Source organism: Protopterus annectens, chromosome 4.part1, assembly GCF_019279795.1.
Source record: "Protopterus annectens isolate FY-2018-M chromosome 4.part1, PAN1.0, whole genome shotgun sequence".
NCBI classification, from domain to species: domain Eukaryota; kingdom Metazoa; phylum Chordata; order Ceratodontiformes; family Protopteridae; genus Protopterus; species Protopterus annectens.
In genome coordinates, this window is record NC_056734.1 from 756,992,169 (window position 1) to 757,014,001 (window position 21,833).

At 41.3% G+C, this 21,833-nt stretch overlaps 1 protein-coding gene across 1 annotated transcript in view; it reads left to right on the forward strand.

Annotated features, from left to right (window-relative positions):
• CCDC150 (coiled-coil domain containing 150) overlaps positions 1–21,833 on the forward strand; it is a 2,807,665-nt gene that overhangs the window by 1,869,690 nt on the left and 916,142 nt on the right. The window contains exon 18 of the mRNA XM_044070503.1: positions 3,051–3,220. Within this exon, the coding sequence (XP_043926438.1) occupies positions 3,051–3,220 (170 nt within the window). The remainder of the gene's footprint in view (positions 1–3,050; positions 3,221–21,833) is intronic.

Sequence of the window (21,833 nt, forward strand, 5' to 3'; positions counted from 1 at the left end):
CCCGCACTTTTATCAGTCATTACAAATTGGATGTGGTCTTCAGAGGGAGAGCTGCCTTTGGCTCAGTATTGCACAGAAACATTCTTCCATAAGAATCCAAGGATCACAAGGTAGCTGGGGATTCTGTCCCATCAGTGATGAATGGAAGGAAGAGTAACAACATCAGATGAAGAAGTTATGTCTTACCATAACGTTCCATGTGTGTTGTTGATCTTCTTTCATTCATCACTTCCCACCCTCCTTCCCCTGCCAAAGGCTCCTGGGGGATACTTTGGGTCCAAGTGGTGACTTAGGGCATTTGCGCAGAAATGGCCTCTGCTTTACTAGTACAACATGGGCAAACTCAATCTGAGGTAACAGGGAGAAGGGCACTATGGGTAGAAGCTTAGGTCGAGAGTTTTTGGCTGGCATGAGATTGGTATTAGGCCGACTCGGTTCTGAGGGCTCAGAACCCATCAGAGATGAATGAAAGAAGATCAACACTCTCTCCCCCCATCTGAGCCTAACTTTTCTGTGAATCTACGTTTCTTTCCTTGAAAAATATTTTTGATGGCCATTCAGCTATAATCATATACAAGCTCTGATGTGCAAACAACTCTATAATGTATTCCACAGGGACAGGGTGAGCCTTAGATATAACCCTATCTTAATACAAAGTATAGCATCTGAACTGACACTTAGACTACTCAACTACCAGTCTACCGATCTAACACTTACATCCTTATCCTCAGAACAAAGGGAAAATTTATATTCCACCCTTTACATATTCACAAGCAGCTCAGGTATTACCTGGGTAGAACCAAAACGTTCAGGCAGTCTGGGCAGTTGTTTATTTCATTTCAGGCAAATAGGACAGTCCTGTCTCTAAGCCAATGCTATCCATATGACTAGCAAACTACATCATTTTTTGTGATGAGCTGAATTTGAAATGCTTAGAGGAGACAGAGCTTACTTTACCATGGTGGCTGAAACTGCGTCCTCCTTTAAAAAGTGATCAGTTTAGAAGCAGCTACCTCTTACAAGTACTGCAAGCTGGAGCTTCTGCAAAAGTGCATGCTGGCTTCACTACTGCTGGTGTTGCAGTGCCAATTTGTGATCCTCCCCTATGGGAGATAGCAACTGCTCTAATGTTTCTTCTGTTTATAAGGAATTACTCAATAACAATTAACACAATGCAGTTGTGTGTGATTATTCTCATCATAAGCATAGATGTTCAGGTAAGGTTATTGTTGCAGTATGGGTTGCCTTCTTCCTCCTCACTGCCTTTCATAGACTCTTGTATCCCCTGCCCTGAGTGGGCAGATGATGGGAGGAGGCATTATAGGCTTAATAGCCCTGAAGTCGGTACACTTCATTTTTCTCTGAGAGGGTCCTGAACCTGGTTTCCTCAAAATAATAATTCAGATAGACTTCCCCAAAGTTTCTGGGATCAGGAAAGAGCAAGTGTTTGTCATCAAGGGCTTGACAGATGACAGACAATCATTTCTGCCCACATAACAGGGCACACTTGATAGTGGCTATCCAGGCAAAAAAAAAAAAAAGAATTGATAATTGCTTGGATAGCTCTCTTTTTTAACCATGTATCATACAGTGTCTGAAGGTGGGGGAGTAAATTAGATTCATGCTGGATTTACCCAAAAGCTCTGTATGCCAGAACAGCAAGCAGACTTCAACCAATGGCTAATTCCATGAATAAGGAATTATACTGCAGCAGTAATTGTACTTGAACACATAGAGTTGTGGTGAGTATACTCACAAATATATTATGTTTTTCTCTGGTTTACAGGGGATTGCAGAAGCCATCAGTCTTTGAAAGGATTTCTTTGTGCAGCTATACTTTTAGATTCATAGGTATATAGTTGGGTAATCAGTTATCAGAACCGTTAACTACCTATCCAGAATGCCCAACATCGCAAGTTAGCTGCTGTGTTAAGGAAGGTTCCAAAAGATAGGCTGGACAGAATCTGTGATTGCCCATTCAGTTGTCTAGGTTAATCTTGAATGTAACTAGGGTACTGCTATGTCTAATACGCAGAGTTGTTTATTCCACAGGTAGTGAATATGCTGGGGTAAGAACCTGTTATGTCATTATATCCAGTAATTTGTTGAGAACAAACTGAGGTGCTTATATATGAGAAATATTGCCCCTTCCCTCTTTTATTTATGTTTTTTCTTTTATTCCTGCCCCTCTTCCTTCAGAGTCTTTCACCTTTTTTAATTTCTTTGAGTTCCAGTACTGGATTTCTGATCTTAGATTAGGGAGGAGGAGTTGTTACTTGATTCAAGTGGACATTTGGCTCATTTAATATCCAGTACATTTGGCACCCTTCAACTGATCTGGCTGATGCTCCTAAAACTCAGTAGCTAGCTAGGTACTGTTTCCAATCCCCTCAACTCCAAGTTGATTTTGGTTTTAAAGCTGTAGCAAGCTGATTGCTACAACTTATACCATATATGAAGCACTGAAGCACTTCAGTACTATAGTCCTGACCACAAAAGCGGTATCAAAATTCATTTGTGTACCGGCTTTCAGAAATGTCGGTACAGAAATGAATACCCTTGCTCCACTATCAGTCAGTCAGCAGCTCCCAGTCTTGCCCCTAAACACCTTGTGTTTGGGCGGATGCCCCCTTTGCCCCACCCTAGCTATGCTACTTCACCTGGAAATAGGAAGATGGAGATTTTCTACTTTCTTGTGTATAACAGAACAGTCCTTTGAGCGATTGGTGGACCACTACATGTAATCTTGTTAAATGTTTACTTTTATGCAACATTTTATATAACCCCATTCTCCAATAACAGCTAAATCTGGGGGGAGAGTGCCTTAGCCTTGCATGATCATTGACCGTAGAGTAATAATTAACAAGATGCAGTGGTATCTGGATTGTATCATAAAATAATGAATTTCACATTATTAAGTGAGCAGAAAACTATACTGTTACTGAGTTTAACATTTTTGGGCTAGTGTAGTTAGAATAAACAAGTAGGAAATAAGAATGGAAATTGATATAAAAATTGACCTGTAATTTATGTATTTTTCTTCTTTAAAGATTGGAAACCTTCAACGACAATTATCAGAGTCAAAGCAGGACAATGGTAAAATGGCATCCACTTTGGAGAATGTGTTAGCATCTCATACAAAGCTCCAGCAAATCTTAGAGAAGTTGCAAATGGAACTGGGAAGTAAGGACAGTGAGCTAATCAATCTGCGGCGTGAAAGGTATGTTTTACTTTGCCAAAAACACCTCTGATTTCACTTTAGTGCCGTAATATACTAGCACATAGTGTCACTATGGCTATGCAAGGCCATAAATTATGCTACAGCTACCCCTGATGAAAGGGTAGATTTTGGCATTCAATCTGTTATCAAAGATTTATCAGAATTCAGTTTTTACACCTGTTACTGATATTTATGATTTAGAGAATGGTGAATATTTTGAGGGGCAACTCTTGACCTAATATCAAGTGTGGAGCTAGAGGTTAGAAATGGGGGCTGGAGTATGACCTTAGTGAGGGAAAGCAGGATGATGGTGGAGGAAGATTATAAAAAAAGAAAAAAAAAGAGGAGAAAACCCATGGGTGATCTTAATGTGGTATCATCAGGAGAATTTGATGAGGAAGTGGAAATGAATTATTCTGAGACTAACAGGCAAGTTGTGATAATTGGGGATTCCATGCTAAGAAGGATTAAGAATCTGTTACCATAAAAAATAGACTGCATAACAGTCTCATGCCTGGGCAAGAGTAAGTTGTATATATTTTGGTAGCTCTAAAGAGGCTGTTTACTTTTAGGAAAAAATATGATATAGTAGTTGTAGTAGGGGTTGTTGATGGTAGAACTAATTAGGAACTTGTCACAGAGTATAGTGAACAGATGATAAGCTTGAGTGTGGCAAAAAAGTCTGAGTTTGTTTCATGTGATGGTATTCCAACTTTGGGTTTTAATTTTGTTCAAATTAGGATGGCTACAGGTTTTACAAACATTCGTAGGAGCCTTTTTGCATAGAATTGAATGTGTGTATGTTTAGGAAGATGTATACACATGTAAGAACTTATTTGGTTTCATAATGGGCATCTTAGTTATGCTCGTAATAGATAAATAAGCTTTTGAAAATGAAGAGTTTTTATTTCCAGCTCTTCCAAGGCATTATCAGCTAGTAAATCTAGCATGATTGAAGTTTAAATAATAACTTTTCTTCTTTAGAGGCTAGTATGTTGAGTAATGGTTATGAAGTGGTTATGGTAATGGACACTTGGTTCTCAGAATATAAAATGCCATTGAGTCTACCTGGATGTAAAACGTTTCACAGGATAAGGGAGACAGACAGAGGTATAGGAGTTTCTGTTTATGTTCAAAGAAGTTTGGTGCCTACTTCATATAATAAGAATGGTAACTTTGGGGTAATTTCAGTTAAACTGGGTAGCAGGGTGCAAGCTTGTAAAATAGCACATTTTATAGGCCTCTGCATCAAAGTATTGGTAAATTGAATGGCTTTTGCAAATTATTTGCAGTCTTTTTTAACGAGGGCTGTGATATTGCTGGGGGCTTAAATGCTCCTGGTGTTAATTGAATTGGACAGAGCTCAGAGGTTTATTAAGTGAGTTGTCATATATAAGCATGGGTTATTCCCAGGTTGTATCTTTTTCAACTAGTGGTGTTAATATTTTGGATATTGTCTAGGTCATAAATCATGAGTTAGTAGAAAATTGTGTAGTAGTATATGAACAACTTACTGACTCTGATTTATTGTAGTGTTTTCTGGACATAAAGGTTTTCTGGGCCAGTTAAAAACTGTAAATGATCAGAGGGTTAGGTATGCTTTTTATAGAGCAGATTGTGAAAAGGCAAGAATTATCAGTTTGGAATTGGAGGGATGCATTTGCTACGGTTGATATTCAGGAATCTTGGGAGATGTTTTGTGATTTTTTGCATAAGTTGATTGATAATCATGTCCAGTTTGTCCCTGTGAAATCATAGGGGTATAAATCTCCGTGGTGGTATGCTGGACTGGAGAAATTACATAGAAGAGTTCATAATTTATGTAAAAGAGTTAAGGAAAGTCCTGGGAGGATCAATTTGAATAAATTTAGGGCAGTAAGGAATAAATTATGTAGAACAATAAGGTTAACCAGGAAATTTATGAAATTAGGTTGGCTGGAAATGTGACTTTAAACAAAAAGCCTTTTTTTAGACATTTGAATGATTATAAGAATCATTCATGTGTTGCTATAACTGTTTGTCCTCAGCTGGTTACTGATAGTAATTTGTCTAATGTATTTTGAATCATTTTGTATGTCCTAATAGTAAAAATGTTAAGGGTAATGTTTCAGTTGAAGTCTCCTGTGATTGTAACACTCTTTTTTTTTTTTTTTTTTTTTTATTAAGTTCATATGATTGGTTGAAGTGGATTAAACAAAGTTCTTCTGCTTGCCCTGATGGTATAAATGGAATGTTTTTTCAGCTAAGGAAATCTTCCCCTGTTGATTTTTCTCTTCTAGTTTTACTTGAAACAAGTTATATGCTGGTTATAAGGAAAATGGCACATATAGTACCAGTGCTTAAGGGTAGTGACTATGATATGAGTGACAATTATAGAACTATTAGCCTCATCAGTATTTTGGGTAAATGCTATGAATGGGTAATTTCTAAATATGTTATTAATACCCTAGATGGGAATTTTGATGATCTGATGTCCTTTTTGTTCTTTCTCACTAATGGGTTAAGGATCCGATTCTCAGATCCAACTCAGCTGCATTTTCCAGACTTTAGATCCTAATCTCGAGCTCCTCCCTCTTCCCATAATGCACTGCACTACCTCTAACTCCTCAGATCTCGTTTGCCTTCTTTAAGGTAAGACGAAAGAATCCTAAATCTTGAGCAGTAAGGTGATTATTCATTGATGTATTCAATAATTTTTTTGTTATGATTATATTCTTTCTTGTGTTTTCATTGTTCTCTTCCTCCCTCGTAGCCTCGGCGCGCGCTCGCTGTGTGTATATATATATATATATATATATATATATATATATATATATATGTATATGTATGTATATATATATATATGTATAGATTTATTATCAAATTTTCGAATGACACAACAAAAAAAGTTCAACTACACGAATTAGAAACCTCACTTCCTGCATACTAATGAGTTAAGAATGTCGAAGTGCATGTAGTGAAAAGATCGCATTCACACTTTTAACATTCCTTTTGCAGTTCAGTACTGCAAATCACAACACATAACCTTTTTGCAGGGGAATAAGCCCCCCTGAACCCCCCACGCCTCCTGTAAATTATATATTCCAACTCTGAGATCGCACTATAGTGGGGAAAGGGGTAATTTCCCAATCCCCATTGTAGCACAATCTCTCCTCGAATTGTCTACTACATATGTGTGAATGCACAGTGGCATTTGCTGTACTCAACACTTGTAGTAATGAATATCATCAACACGGGAGGCAGCCTAATGACTTTCCCATGTTCATGAACCTTCATTCTATGTTTTTACTGTAAACCCATAGATATATATATATATATATATATATATATATATATATATATATATATATATATATATATATATATGTATATATATATATATATATGTATGTATGTATATATTTTTCTTGTCAGCAAAGTGCTTTGTGTTTTTCTTTTCCGGCCTTCCTTTGCAGTCTTCTGACTCGGAGGTTGTTTCTTGTCTGTAGCCCCCACCCCCTTTTTGTCTCTGTCATAAAAGTTGACATTTTATGTTTTCTGTAATGAATCTGTGTGGAATGAATTCACCAAGTGATGTTCCATGTCCTTCAGATAGTGCATGGTGACACAGAATCCTTTATTCTAGTGACTTTCTAAGTTTGTAAGAGAGACATTTGAAGTTTGTTGGCTTTGTTCAGAGTTTTTTGTGCTAAGAGGTTGAGAGTTATGATTGTTGCTTGTTTCTCTTTGTTCTCTGTGTGGCAGTTGGCTTGGTGGTCTTGCTGAGGGAGTTCTGTCCTGTTCTACCTGGCAGTATGTAAGTACACTGTTGTCTCTGAGACAGCCTTCCGATCTTGGTGCTGCCATTCCTTTTTTCCCCTTGGAGACATGCATCTCTGCTGTCTACCTCACAGTGTGCCTAGCTTTTTCTCTCATATTGCTGGCTTTCACATTGGACTTTGTGTCCATGAGTTGAGGCTGTGGGGCTATAGCATGCATCTCCACCCTCCAGATTTTCATTGAGGGTGCAGATTTTTATCCTGTGTTTTTTTGACCTGTCTTAAAAAAAAAATTCCTCCTTGTTTTTTTTTCCTTTAAATCTTTGATGAGGTTGACGAGGGTTCTAAATAATACATGCTTTCAGCATTTGACTTTATTTGTTTCAGAAAATGTATGCTGACTCAGGTTTCTGCTATCATGCCAACTTTCTAAAGTATCAGAGTTGGTTGGCTTGCCCTCATAGCTTGGATTAAGCAGAAGAACAGTGGAGATGGCTTCATTGTGGAATAATATATTACTACATTTCCTTTAGGAGCTCACACCCCCTTCGAACCAGAATCACCTTGCAGAACTTCAGATCGTAGCCCTCAGATCCGAAGATCCTGGGACCTTCTCCAGATCCTCCTCAGTTTTGTCCAGTTCCTCAGCTAGTTACTGTTGTGATTGTATCCAAAGTACTGAGATTTGACCTGGCTAAAGCTGGATCTGTACACCAAGACTGACTCATTTAGCTCACAACTCTGATCCAAGGATCTCTGATCTGACTTGCATGAGGATGAATTACTGAAGTCAAGAATGAAATTCTCAGAGTTCCCTTGGAGCCAAACCTTTCAGATCCCAACTATGTAAAGCAAAATCTTTACCTGAGACTTGAGGTGTCCATCGGGTACCTCATATGACAAACAATGCCCCAACCCCAAGAGTACTGGGATATTCTCCGATCTGATGACTTAGGAACCGTAACAAATGAGTGGTTGCAGATTTCTTCAGATCCAAGCCTCCTTTAGGATCCAACTCCACCAATACTGGTTGCCTTTATTTTTTCTCCTAGAAAACATACAGATGTGCTTATTTGTTGAGTCTGTAGTAGCAGGGTGTAGAATATGTCAATAACCAGTGCAATTTCTAACCAAGAATCCTTCCGATCTTGACCTCCTTCCTTGGATCCGACCTCTTTAACAAATTTTTTCTTCCTGAGATCCTAAAGCCTAGGATCCAAAGTCAAGTGTCAGGCATTTCTCAGACCCTAACCCCCTCAGATCCAAGCTGTTGAACCAGTACAGCTTTTTTAACAAAACCTCCTAAGCTTAGGATGTGGCATATAAGTGTTTGGTGTCTCTTGAATCCCCCTTCGCATCTGAGCTTTTCAGCCAATGCAGCTCTATTGGACCTAAAGGTTCTCTCTGATCTGAAGGCCTTGCTGTTTGTTGTTATCTTTCTTCTGGCATAAAGGTCTGGTCATTTCCACCCAGCCATGGCTTACAGAGGTGCTCAACCAGTATGGTTTTTTGATACAGGATTTCCCCCTACAGTTAGGACTCCAAAACTCATCCTGTCCTCCTTTCTTGAAGGCTTTGACTTGATGGCCCATTCTATTCAATTACTTGTTTCACTTGCAGATCTAAAATTGGGATAACCAGTCATCAAAGTTACACTACCAAGATGGCCATTGTTGGTCCATTTCACTAGTTCCATTCCTGCTCCCTGCATGCTATGGTAGTAGTAGATGTCTTATGTTGGTTTTGACATTCAAGGTCCTCTATCCATCCTTCCTTCATAAGCTCGCTACTTGGACAAATTTGTATAGCATGAATTACCTTAAATACTTTCACACTGAGGTCACCTACTACCAGCACACTTCTCTAGAAATCAGCTGTTGACTCCTTGAAGAGGATCTTTCAGGGTCTCTCCATACTGTCCACACCCTGGTAAGGGTGTCCTTCATATGCTGTCAAATGGAGAGTTGATGAACGAGGACTGTAAAGACTCCTCAATATCACATAAGCACATTCAGTCATGCCTTATAATGGAAATGCCTGAACTCACTAACTTGAGAGTCCTTCAGCAGCATTACGAGACTAACCTCATGGCCTCATGGTTAAATTAGAAATGGATTGCAGAGTAACAAGCTGAGAATGCAACAGGTGACTGAAATTCCTCAGAAAAGAATCCTCATAGACTATTTGACAGCTTTTTAATCAAATACCTTAGAAGTCTTGTAAAATATGCTGAGTAATTCAGTGATCTTAAGGCAAAGATCACTGCAGCATAACACAGTTTATGAATCTATCTCTCTTGGGACTTCCTGTTGGGAGGGATGGACACTGGATCTCTCCTCAGTAAGTTTCCTTGTTTTCTGGCCTCTGATACGACCATGGCATAATGACCACCACTTTTTTTCCCTGAAATTTGCTTATCTACAGCTGGGACCACAGTTCTTTTCTGGCTTCCGAGGTATAGGCTCAATGTGAATGACTGTCAAGAGATCTAGTCAATAAGCTAATTGGCGGGTGGAATTGGCTCTTGCCACCCCCATAGTGCCTTTTTTAGGCAAGGCTCAAAAGACAAACCCACCTCCATAGATAACAAAAATGGAAAAAAACTAAGGGTAATGCTGCTCAACGCCAGAAGTCTAAATCTCAAGATGCAGGCACTCGATGCACTCCTCAGTATGGAGAACATCGACGTCTGTGCAGTAACTGAAACCTGGTTCAAGGCTCCTGAGAGCACCCCAGCGCTACCAGGCTATACCTCGTATCATGCTTTTCGGCCCCAAAACCCGGGCCGAACCACAAAGGGAGGGGGAGTGTCCATATTCATCAAGGGCACCCACACCTCCAGGTTAGTAGCAACACATGAAGCATCGGAGACCATACAGGTGCAACTAACCATAGGCAAAACTGCTATACAACAGGTAGCATGTTACAGACCACCCTCCCAGTCTCTGGAAACCCACTCAGCCTTCCTGAAGACATTGGAGGATATGAATGTATCACAAAATACCATCATACTGGGAGACTTCAACTACCCTAACATAGATTGGGTACATTATTCTAGCCCTAACACCCTAGCCCAAAGGTTCCTGGAATTCATAAATTCAAATGCACTGGAACAACTAGTCACCTCTCCCACTAGGAGATAATATACTAGACCTGATCATCACAAACATGGGGACAAAATGCTCCGCACCGGAGGTATACCCCTCACTAGTGAGATCTGACCACAAACTAATCACCCTGGATATACATATCCCACCTCCACCCCCAGCACAAAAGACCACAGTGAAAAACTTCTCAAAAGCAGACTTCACTCTTCTTAAGACTGAGATGGTATGCTTTAAGCCCACTGGGCCAGTGGATACCACATCCCACAATGCTGAATCCTTCACAAATGCTTTCTATGGACATCTCCAAGAATGCATGGATCATGCAATCCCAAATAAATCCAAGTCCCTCTCCATCAAAGGCAAGTGTCCTGTCTGGTGGACCTCAGCCATTAACAAATTGTATAACAAAAGAAGGAAGTTACTGCACAACAGAGCAAAATCCCATAAAGGGAAGACATCTCTGATCAACACTAGCAGAAAACTACGTTCTCTCATAAAAACATCCAAGGCCAACTTTGAGAGAAAAATCGCTAAGGACACTAAAGATAACCACAAAGCCTTCTTCAGCTATGTTAGAAACCTGGGCGGAAACCCTCAGATATGCTCAGAGTTAGTTCACAACAACAAAAAATACACTGAACCCACAGATATTGCCAACATTCTGGCTGACAGGTTCAGTGCAAATTTCTCTCCTCCCTCACCCCCAAAAGAAGAAATACTTATCCCAGCTGAATGTAATCTCCCTGTCATCTCAGATGTCCAGGTGAGAGCCGCCCTCAGCAAAGCTAAAATGCATCAATGGGACCTGACGGTATCCCGGGTTGCGTGCTTTGTGAACTCCAAGAGGAGCTAAACCCACACATAAAAATGCTATTTAACCTTAGCCTTACTACAGGATATGTACCTGAACACTGGCGTACAGCAACAGTGGTCCCACTCCACAAAGGGGGTACCTCTACAGACCCTGGGAACTACCGCCCCATAAGCTTAACCAGCCTGGTCTACAAAGCTATGGAAAGAATCATTATGGAACTCATAAACAGAGACATTGGGGACCTACAGACACTTGACCCCACCCAGTTCGGCTTTGTAAAGGGCAGATCCTGCCTTTTGAACCTGGTTGACTTTTTCGAAACAGTCACTAGAGCCATTGATGAGGGCAAAGCAGTCCATACAGCCTACCTGGACTTGGCTAAGGCCTTCGACACAATACCCCACTCAGGCATCATAGATAAGCTCAACAGCTTAAATGTAAACCCTTATGTCACTAGATGGGTTGCAAACTGTATAAAGGACAGAACCCATAAAGTTAAAATCACTGGAGCAATGTCAAACTCAAAGCCAGTCACAAGTGGTGTCCCACAGGGATCTGTCCTGGGACCCCTCTTGTTCGGCATTTATTTCTCAAATGTTAAAGCAAACATGGGAGGGTTGTGTCTGACAAAGTTCGCAGATGACTGCAAACTAGGCGCCATAGTCGATACACCAGCGGACACACATCCTACAAAAAGGCCTCACAGAAACGGACAACTGGTGCCGGAGTCATGGCCTTAAACTAAATGCCAAAAAATGTATAGTCATCCCCTTTGGGAAAAACAAAGTACCCACAAATTATCACATAGACAGCAACCCACTGAGTATGGAAAAAGTAATCAGAGACCTAGGGACCCAAGTCGACAGCGACCTCTCATTTGATACCCACATTGCCAAAGTGGTTAGAAAAACATTCTACCTTGCACACCTTATCATGAAGGGATTCACATCCAGATCCAAGGATGTCGTTGTACCCCTATACTCCTCCCTCATCAGACCCATGATTGAGTACAATGCCCCATTTGGTATGTACCTCACCCGGCATTTGCAACAGCTGGAGAGACCACAAAAGTACCTCACCAAGAGGATCAAGGGTCTCCAACATATGTCTTATTCTGCCAGACTAAAGAAACTCCAGCTCTATTCAGTAGCATACCGCCTGCTCAGAGGTGATCTCTGCCTGACGTACAAGGCCATGTCCAATCAGGAACTGATGGACATGCTCCACCTCAAAAAATCCAAATCCATCAGAACCACGAGAGCTAAAGACTTAAACCTCGGCACAAGTATGAATAGGACATGCTGGAGGGATAGATTCATAACCCAGAGGCTTCCCATGCTCTGGAACAAGATCCCAGTTCATGTTAGGCAGAGCCCCTCACTGACTCTCTTCAAGAGAAATCTTGATGAGTGGATGGGAGATCGTAAGTTTACCCCAGGGGTCACATCTGTATCACTACTAGACAGGGGCACAGTAAATTAATTCTGTTATATAAGGGGACCTTCACTGTGTCACTACTAGACAGAGGCACAGTATTCTAAATCTATTCTGTGCATTTTGTACTATTTTATGGGGTGGCGAAAGCCACATCACTATGGCTAGGCTTACAAATGCCCCAGGGCAGATAGCCTAGTACTAAACTATGAAACTATGAATTACCCAGGAAGTAGATGGTCTAGTACCAAAGCTCCCAGGAATACAGATCCCTCAGACAATGAGTTGCTGAACATTCAACCAACTCTCTACTTGATGTGAAAAATGTCTCCTATTGATACATCTGTAAGGTGTGACCATAGTGACCCTTTGCCTATATCGAAACCCATATATTCTTTTACCAATAGCTGGTCTCTACCTCCTCCAACCAAATAGTTTCTACAATCGTTTTTTTTTTACTTCGTACATCCTCCAGTCTAATACAAACTAATGGATCAGTGTCAGCTGCCATTATCCTCGTCTCTGTAGTGAGATTCTTCATGTGGAATGGATCTTGACAGTTCAGTGGTCTATTCTTTACCAACCACTATTTGTTCCCATCAAATTCACTCCAATTTGCAGACATCATATATGGTGTGAATACAGTCAGGCAGTCTGATTTGGGCAGGCTGTTCTCTATCCCCCCCAATACCCACAGTGACCACAGACGCTTCCCAAATGTGGTGGGGGTCACTTTAATGGAAAGATGGTCCAAGGCACATGGCCCACCTCGGAGACTAAGTTGCTTATCAGTGTCCTCGAGATGAGAGCAGCCCTTCTCATGTTGCAAGCCTTTCAGGACATTTTCCCTCTGGAGATTATTACATTCCATATGGACAACATGCCAGTAGTCTGGTACTTTCATAATAAGGAAGAACCCATTTCTGCCCGTGGTGTAGAAAGGTCATGAAGGTCTGGGAATGGGCAATACCTTCAGACCACATTCTAAATACAATGTTTATATGTTAGGAAAATTCATCGTGCTGGCAGGTAGATTCAACAGATCCATTGTAATTCCACATGAGTGGCCCTTCAATCAGTCAGTAGCACATGTGTTTTTTCAGCCATTAGGCCAGCATTCCTGGGACCTATTAGCCTCTCCCTTCAACAAGTGCAGCAACTAATTTGCTATGACCCCCATTCTGGGGCGATTCTTCAAGGGATGCTCAGATTCATGATTGGATATTGGGTTTACTTTATGCTTACTCCCCCTCCAGAAATGATCGCGAAGTTTCTGTAGAAAACAAGCAGGCTAAAGGGCTCAGTCATACTCTTTACCCCTTCTAGCCTTGATAAGTATGGTTCTCCTTTTTCTGGTCTCACGTCAGATATCCCCCATGGATATTGGCACTCACTCAGAATCATCCATCAGCATCCCAATCTCCACTCCGTTTAACTGACCGCATGATTTCTTCACTTCCACTGATACTAAGAAGGTCCAGACCCACTTCCCCAGTCCGTTACATTATTTTGGCTTCCCAGAAGGAAAGTCTACAAAACCCAAGAGGAAAGTTTTTTCAATATGGATGTCTAAACTACCCTTCCTTTTCTCAGTACTCTTCTTAAGGAAGGAATTAGATCTGATGTTAATAGTCTTTTTCATTCTCGAATGATGGGTTCAGTTCCAAACCCCCAGAACAGACTCTGCCATTATACAAAGCTCATGCCAGTCAAAAATCTCTAGCTAAGGCTCTACCCACACTGCCTCTCTTCCCATTACCTCAGATCTTGTATTCCATGTACAAATTTGGATGCATCAGCCATTGCTCTTAGCTATGTGCTCAGTTTTTATGCTATTGATTTATTATTCTACCCTTTTCTGTGATATTTACTATTTTGTAGTTTCCGTGTGTTTGTGCGAGTGACTTATTTAAAATCCCCCCCCCCCCCAGTATTTACCTCAAAGTATATGTCTCTTTTACCATCGTTGGTATTAGGCCTCTCTTTTCTGCTTACTGTAGGTAATTCTTTGATACCATCATTGGCATCCTTTCCCTGTCTTAGGATAGTCTTTATATACCCTAGTTGGTATATTTAAAAAAGTCTTTTTTTTTTCTCTTGTCTTTTCCCTTTTTCTTTACGAATGACTGTGTGCATGTGTGGGTGTGCCTTTATACTTGACTAGGTAATATGGCAAGAAAAGCAGAAAGGAACCTCTCGGTTCAAGTGATGTAAAGACTGTGGCAGAAAGATGCCCAGTTCGGATGGGCATCTTTCTTGTGTTTATTGTTTGGGTGTCCCTCATCTGGAAGTTCAACCTCCATGTGAACTCTGTAAGGGCTTAGTACTCGAACTCTTGCAGAGACACATAATAAATTGATTCTTAAGGGCCTGTTGAAATGTCCTTTGGGTGAAGCTCTTTCTGAGGCAGAGACTTAAAAATCTCCAAAAACTGACTGTAAAAAAAAAGAGCCATTCAGTACATTCTTCCTCCAAGGTACATGATTGTAAGACACAAAAAAATCTCCAGTTCTGACACCTTCTTTGGAACCGAAAGCAAAAGTTCCAAAGATATCATTGCCTTCTCCTCTGGCATGGAAACAAACAAAATCTGCTATGGTGCCGTCCACCATTGAAAGTATCCAGACATCTTGTGCACCGACCATGACTTCGGTGCAGACAACATGTTCGTCACCCATAGTTGCCACTCCCACTATTTCGATCCCATCTTCACTTTCTATGCAACAGTCTATGGTGCTGAAGGTCGAGATTATAACTACCCCCAGGACTAAATATTCTCCTTCAATAGACCCCTTATTCGGTCAGCAGCTGAGTCCATTCGTGGAAAGAACTGAATCTTCTTTGGGAATGTCAGTCCATTCCTCCAGGAGCCTATCATAAATGGATGTAGTCAGATTAGTGGCTCTTGGCAGCCAGAGGCCTTCCTGCTCCCACACAGACCTTCCTCACAGAGCTGAGGCTTACTCTCCCAGGACTCCTATCTATATTCCTCCTCAACCGCTCCTCAGGTCTTGGAGCCCATTGCTTCGACCCTCCTGGTGCCAGCTACCTCGGTACCAACGGTGGATCTCTCCTCAGTACCAGAACCTACACTGTGGTCTTCGGTCTATCCAAACCATTGCACCCACGAGACCGAGGTTTGGCTGCTGGTTCCAGGATGCCTGATCAGCTCTGATTTTATCTATGGTACTTTCTATGGCTCTCTGTACCTTGGTAGTTTCAAGTCCTCTCTCGGCTCCTACTCTGGGGGGGGGGCAGCTTGTCAGAGTGGGATGTGACCCCGATTCCAAAGTTGTCTTTCTTGGTTCCGGGCTGCCATCCCTCTTAAGGCGTGCCAGCCTTCCAGATTATGGGGAGAGCTCTAGCCTCAGCAGGTTCCCAGCTGGTACCATCCCCATCAGAGTGCCATATTTTTGTTCCCTCTGGTTTGTAGCTGCCACAGTCTGCTACTCTGGGACAGCGGACACAAGAGCAGCAAGATACCCTAGTGCAGGGTCACCTCTCTTTAGAGTCCTTCTCAGATCTTCCCCTGAGGAGCCACCCCGTAAGAGATTGTGCAAGACGAAGCACTTGGATTCTCCAGAAGAATCAGTCACTGGGGATACAGATTATGATGAAGGGGAAGGGTCCCCACGGTCACCCCCTGAAGATGTCTTCTCTGGAGACATCCTGGACATTTTAAAATGGAGAGGTGATTGGAAGCCCTTAAACCCATCCTCTGAGGAATCTTTTTTTCTTGCAAACTTTTCGTACCCAGCCATCTACTTTTTCAGTGACCCCGCCTGCTGATGAACTAATCAAACTTATCATGCAGCATGCATGAAAGGCTCCTGACACCATAGAAATCTATTCCTCAGAGACCGGACAAAATTCTTTCAGCCCCTGAAGATCAGCGCCATTGGTGTAGGGGTCTAGCAGCGGCAGCCACAAAAACGAGAACTCGCTGAGGAGAGTTCAACTGTCCATCCTCCTAACTGAGAGTCCCGGATGATGGACAGATTTGTGAAGCGGGTCTTTGCTTCAATAACCTTCGCTGTTTGGTCTTTAATTTTTTGGCACACTTCACTAGACTCCAAAGGGATCTGATAACTGAGCTTTTGGACACCCTGGCAGGAGCAGTGTCTGAGGAGGTCTGAGATAAGATTGCCTCCCAGCTTGCCACCCTGGAGTCTATCTCTAATTCATTCATGTGGATCATTTTGCATAAAACCAAAGGGACGTCCAGAGCAGTGGGTACAGGCATGGCCATCAGGCGTCATGCCTGGATGCGCTTGTGTGATTTTGCGGACCCATTTAATTCTTCCTTTGTCTACGCTGTGGTTAATATTACTTAATTGTTTGGCACCAAAGTTAAAGATATGTTAGCCAGGTGTGAAAAGGACAGGGAAGACCCTTTCTGCTGTGGGCATGTGTTTTTCCACTCCTCAACGACTTTACTGTAGGAATCCGAGGAATGAAAAGATGTGGTTCAAGAAGATCCAAGGGCCTTTTTGGGACACGTGGTGAGTATTCCTCCCTGAGCAGAGGGGGCAACTCTTCTGGTAGATGCCCCTCCCATGGCAGAGGAGGTCCATGCAACCAGGGTTCCCAAGATTCCTTTTCTGAACAACCCTACCAGTGCTTCTAAGCTGCAGTCCAATTGCTTACCTCTGGAAGCAGGCGAGGGAAGATTTTCTCTGCACCACTCAGCCTGTCTCACAATAACATTGGATTCCTGGGTCTGATAATAATCACCAGAGGTTATTGCATTCCCTTCAGTCTTTTTTCCCAAACCACAAAGCCAAATCTGTGATGTTCTACCCAGTCAGAGGGATATAGATGCATGAGAAATTCAAGAGCTGCTTCAAAAAAGAGTGATCCAAACAGGCCCACCAGACCAGATAGGATCAGGATTTTACTCAAGGTTCTTTTTAGTGCCAAAAAAGACAGGGAACGGGAGACCAATCTTGGATCTCATCATATTGAGCAAGTTTGTACAACAGACATAATTCCAGATGATTATGGTTCAGTCTAGCCTTCCATTTCTAGAGAAGGATGATTGGATGTGCTCTGTAGATCTTCAGGATGCATATTACCACGTAAAGATGGACAAGAGCTCCAGAAGACATCTCTGCTTCCAACTAGGGGCCAGTCATTACCAATTTCGAGCACTGCCATTTGGTCTCACCACAGCCCCCAGGGTGTTCACCAAATGCATGGCAGTTGTAGCAACTCATTTAAGGCTACAGAGATTCCATGTGTTTATATATCTAGATGACCGGCTCCTCACCCTCCCCCACCAGGCATCTGCTACTATGTGTCACAGACTCTATTGTACACCTTGCCGAGTTCTTAGGCATTTCATTCAACAAAGAAAAATCACAGATATCTCCCATACTAGACCTGGAATTCATAGGAGCAAAACTAAATATGAAATCCTGCATGACCTCCCTTCCTCATCACAGGTTGTTAAAGTTGAGGTCCCAATTTCAAGTGATTCTCTCCCAAAACAAAGTTCCTGCCCATCTAGTACTACAACTTCTCGGCTGCAAGGCAGCAAAAATTACATTAGTCCCCCTGGCGAGATACCACATAAGGCTACTTCAGTGGCTTCTATCATCACAATGGCCACTTCTAACTCATCCCATGTCTCATCTAATCCTAATAAAGAACTGCTGCAAGAAAGATTTAGCTTGGTAGATGAAGGTAGAAGAGGTTTTATGGAGTCGTCCTTTCTTTCCCTCTCAACCCAAGCCTGTAGTGATCATGGACGTTTCCCTGATAGGGTGGGCAGGAATTTTCAGGAAAAGATGGTCCAAGGCACTTGGTCCCCACAGGAGTCCAATCTGTGCATCAGTGTCCTATAACTGAGGGGAGTGCTTTTAGCGTTGCAAGCAATCCAGTCTGCCCTTCCATGTGGGGCGATTGCTGTCCAGTCAGACAACATGTCAGTAGTCTGGTACATCAACAAACAGGGGAGAAGCAGATATTATCCACTATGTCGAGAAGCCCTAAGAATTTGGCAATGGGCAATCGCATCCAACCACTTTCTAATTAGCAGAGCATATTCCAGGGAATTCCAACATGATTGCAGACAAACTATGCAGGTGTATCCTTCTACCTCACGAGTGGGCTCTCAATCCCAACATAGCGACAAAAATTTTTCATCATTGAGGTCGGCCTTGCAGCGACCTGTTCACCTCTCCTGTAAACCACAAATGCAGCAGCTACTTTGCCTTTGTTCCCCCTCACGGGGAGTTCCTGAAAGATGCACTTGTTCACGATTAGCCCAGAAACTTCTTATGCCTTTCCTTTAATTCCTCAATTTCTGAGGAAAGCCCAACGGTTGAGAAGCAAAGTGATTCTCATTGCACCTTACTGGCCCCATCAAGTCTGTTTTCCCTTCCTCTGGCCTCACCTGGTGCACCGCTTGTGTTCTCTTGATCCAACTCTGGACCTGTTATCTCACCTTCAGGGCATGGTGCATCCCAACCTTCAATATTTCAAGCTGACAGCTTGGTGAAACAATTTGTCCTCCCCAGTGCAAAAGATGCTTCTGGCTTCTCATAAACCGTCCACCAAAAAACATTACCTTAACAAATGGAACAGATTCTCTATTTGGTCGGATACAAACAGCTTTGATCCCTTCTTGGCTCCAGTGGATAAGGTCCTGGAATACTTAGCCACCGTATTTCAATTTGTAGCCTCAACTTCTACCATTAGAGTTCATTTAACTGCCATTTCGAATTTCCATAACAGTTCTGATGATCATTCATTGATGTGTCACTGCCTTTGCAAAATTTTTCTTAAGGGTACTCAACATTTAAAGCCACCTTTCAAAGATCTAATAGCCCTGAAGATTGGACCTTAGACTTGCAATGCTTAGTTTGTCAGCCTTTTGAGCCAGCAGCCACATGTGACTTCAAGTTTTTATGTTTGAAGATCCTGTTTCTAGTAGCCATCACGTCTGCTAGGAGAATTTCAGAATTACAGGCCTTGTGTGAAGTGTCCCTATATCATCTTCCACAAAGAAAGAGTATCACTCACTAATCCCTCTTTCCTTCCTAAAGTAGTGTCAGAGTCCAATATCAACCAGATCATAGACTTGCCGGTTTTCTTTCCAAATTTTTCAAACAAGGGAGAGTACTGCTTGCACATGTTAGATGTCCATAGGCAGTTATGTTTCTACTTAGAATGAAGGCTAAAATCAGGCCAACTATTTATATCCTTTTCAGGTACCAAATTTGGAAAACCTGTTTCAAAGGCCACCTTATTGAAATGGTTAAGAGACTGCATTACCTTTATATACAATCAGAATAAACTCAAACTATCAACAAAAGTTAGAGCTCATTCAGCAAGATCTGTTTATGAAGTTTCTTCTTGGAAAGCAATGTTTTCAGTAGTTTTTACTTTAATGAACAGAGATTCTCAACTCCAGGCCTTATCTGCTAGGCCTCCTTATATCGATTCCGTAAAGATATGGTATCGCTATGGCTGAACCTTTTCTTTTGTGCCTATATTGGCCACAGAAGCTAACATAAACCAACCATTTCACTTGCCAGCCATCTTCCCTACTTTACTAGTAAGGGCTAATGTAGTCTGCATCTTCTTAACATTTCTTAGACAAGTGCATTTTTATCTTTACAGAGCAAAAAAGTACAGGAAGTCTGATCAACTGTTTGTATCTTTCTCACCTATTTGGCTGGATCAAGCAGTTTACAAGCTTACTGGTCCAAATGGATTACTGACTGTATTTCACTGATTTATGCTCAGAAATATTTGGATTTAACTTGTCTTAGTACTAGAGTCTGCTCTACCAGATCTATGGCTCCTCATCTGCCTTTCTTCCAGAGCTTCATTTGATGATAGCAGTGATGCAGCCATTTGGTCAAAGACTAATACCATTGTTAAACTTTGTATATTGGACATTGTCTACAAAAAAAAAAAAAAAACAGGGCTAGATTCAATAAAGCCTACACTAAGCGTAGACTATATATGTGTGTGTGTATACATATATATGTATGTATATATATATATATATATATATATATATATATATATATATATATTTAAGAACATTCTTATATTTTTTGTGCTATCTACTCACTCAGAAAGATTGCACTAAGTGTACATTACACTTTGTGTTAACCTTTATGAATACCTGCCAGTATTTAAAGCTGTAAGAAAATCAGTAGAAAAACTAAAATTAGGAGGAAGAAGATGCGAGTTGTATCTGTTTTGTCTGTTCATTCAGAATGGTGTATACTTAGTGTAGGCATTATTGAATCCCGGGGAACAGACTTTCCTTTGGTTAAACAGTGATCTGACATATCCTCCTTTGAGAACTTCCCAAGAGTTACGTAGCTGGAGTCTCTACCCATCAGTGAGGAAGAATGAAAGGGACAACATCAGATTTATGAGTTATGTACTTACCATAACTTTTTTTTTTTTAAATAACTTGGCATCTGTGTTGTCCATTTTTATTCTTCTTCACCTTCCCTGCCGACCATCCCCCGGCCTTATCCTTCCTAAAAGGATATTGAATGTTACAGGAACTTTTTTAGTTTCATGTTTGAGTTGTACTTTTTACTTTATCTGTCCTGTCTCTATAAATCAATAGGCATAGGCAGCAAACTCTGAGGATCTGAGGAGTTAGAGGCAGTGTAGTGCATTATGGGAATAGGGAGGAGCTCAGGATTAGGATTTAAAGTCTGCAAAACGCGGCCGAGTTGAATATGAGGATCAGATCTATAACCCATCAGTGAGGAAGAATGTAAATGGACAACACAGATGCCAAGTTTTGGTAAGTACTTAACTCATAATTACCCAGCATGGTTTTGTTGCTGGAAAGTCTTGTACTAATTTGTTCTGTTTTATGGGCATCTATGGAAACTTGAGTGAAAGGGTAGTTGTTGTTATATTATATTTGGATATGTCGAAGGCTTTTGATACTATACCTCATTTTAAGATTATTTCAGTACGAAAAGATTGTAATACTAGCGTGTATGTAGTGAGTTGGAATAGTAATTTGTTAATAGGAAGGAGATGTAGCATAAAGGCTGATCAATTTTTGGAAGGGAGGGATATAGCTTCAAGTGTACCTCAGGGGCCTGCTTTTAGGTCCAGTGTTACTTGAAATTTTCATGGCTAGGTTTCCTGAAAATACTAATGGTTGGATGTGTAAATACGCAGATGGTGTAAAAGTTGGATCTGTAATTTCAGGAGGAAATGATCAGTTTGTTCTTCAGACATACTTGGATAATTTAATTGTTTGGGGTTTCAGAAAATGGGTATAAAATTTAATGCCAAAAAGAAGTGAACCCTAAATACCCACATCATTGGGTAACATTAGCATTCAGGGGGTTAATGTTGAAAGGATTTGGGTGTTAAAATCGATAATAGATTTGTTTTGGCATGCATGTGCTTGATATTGTCAAAAGATGTTATAAATTAGTTATATCTTCAGAAGTATGATTAGTAGAGATCCATAACTAGACCCATTATTGAGTATAGGGGATCAT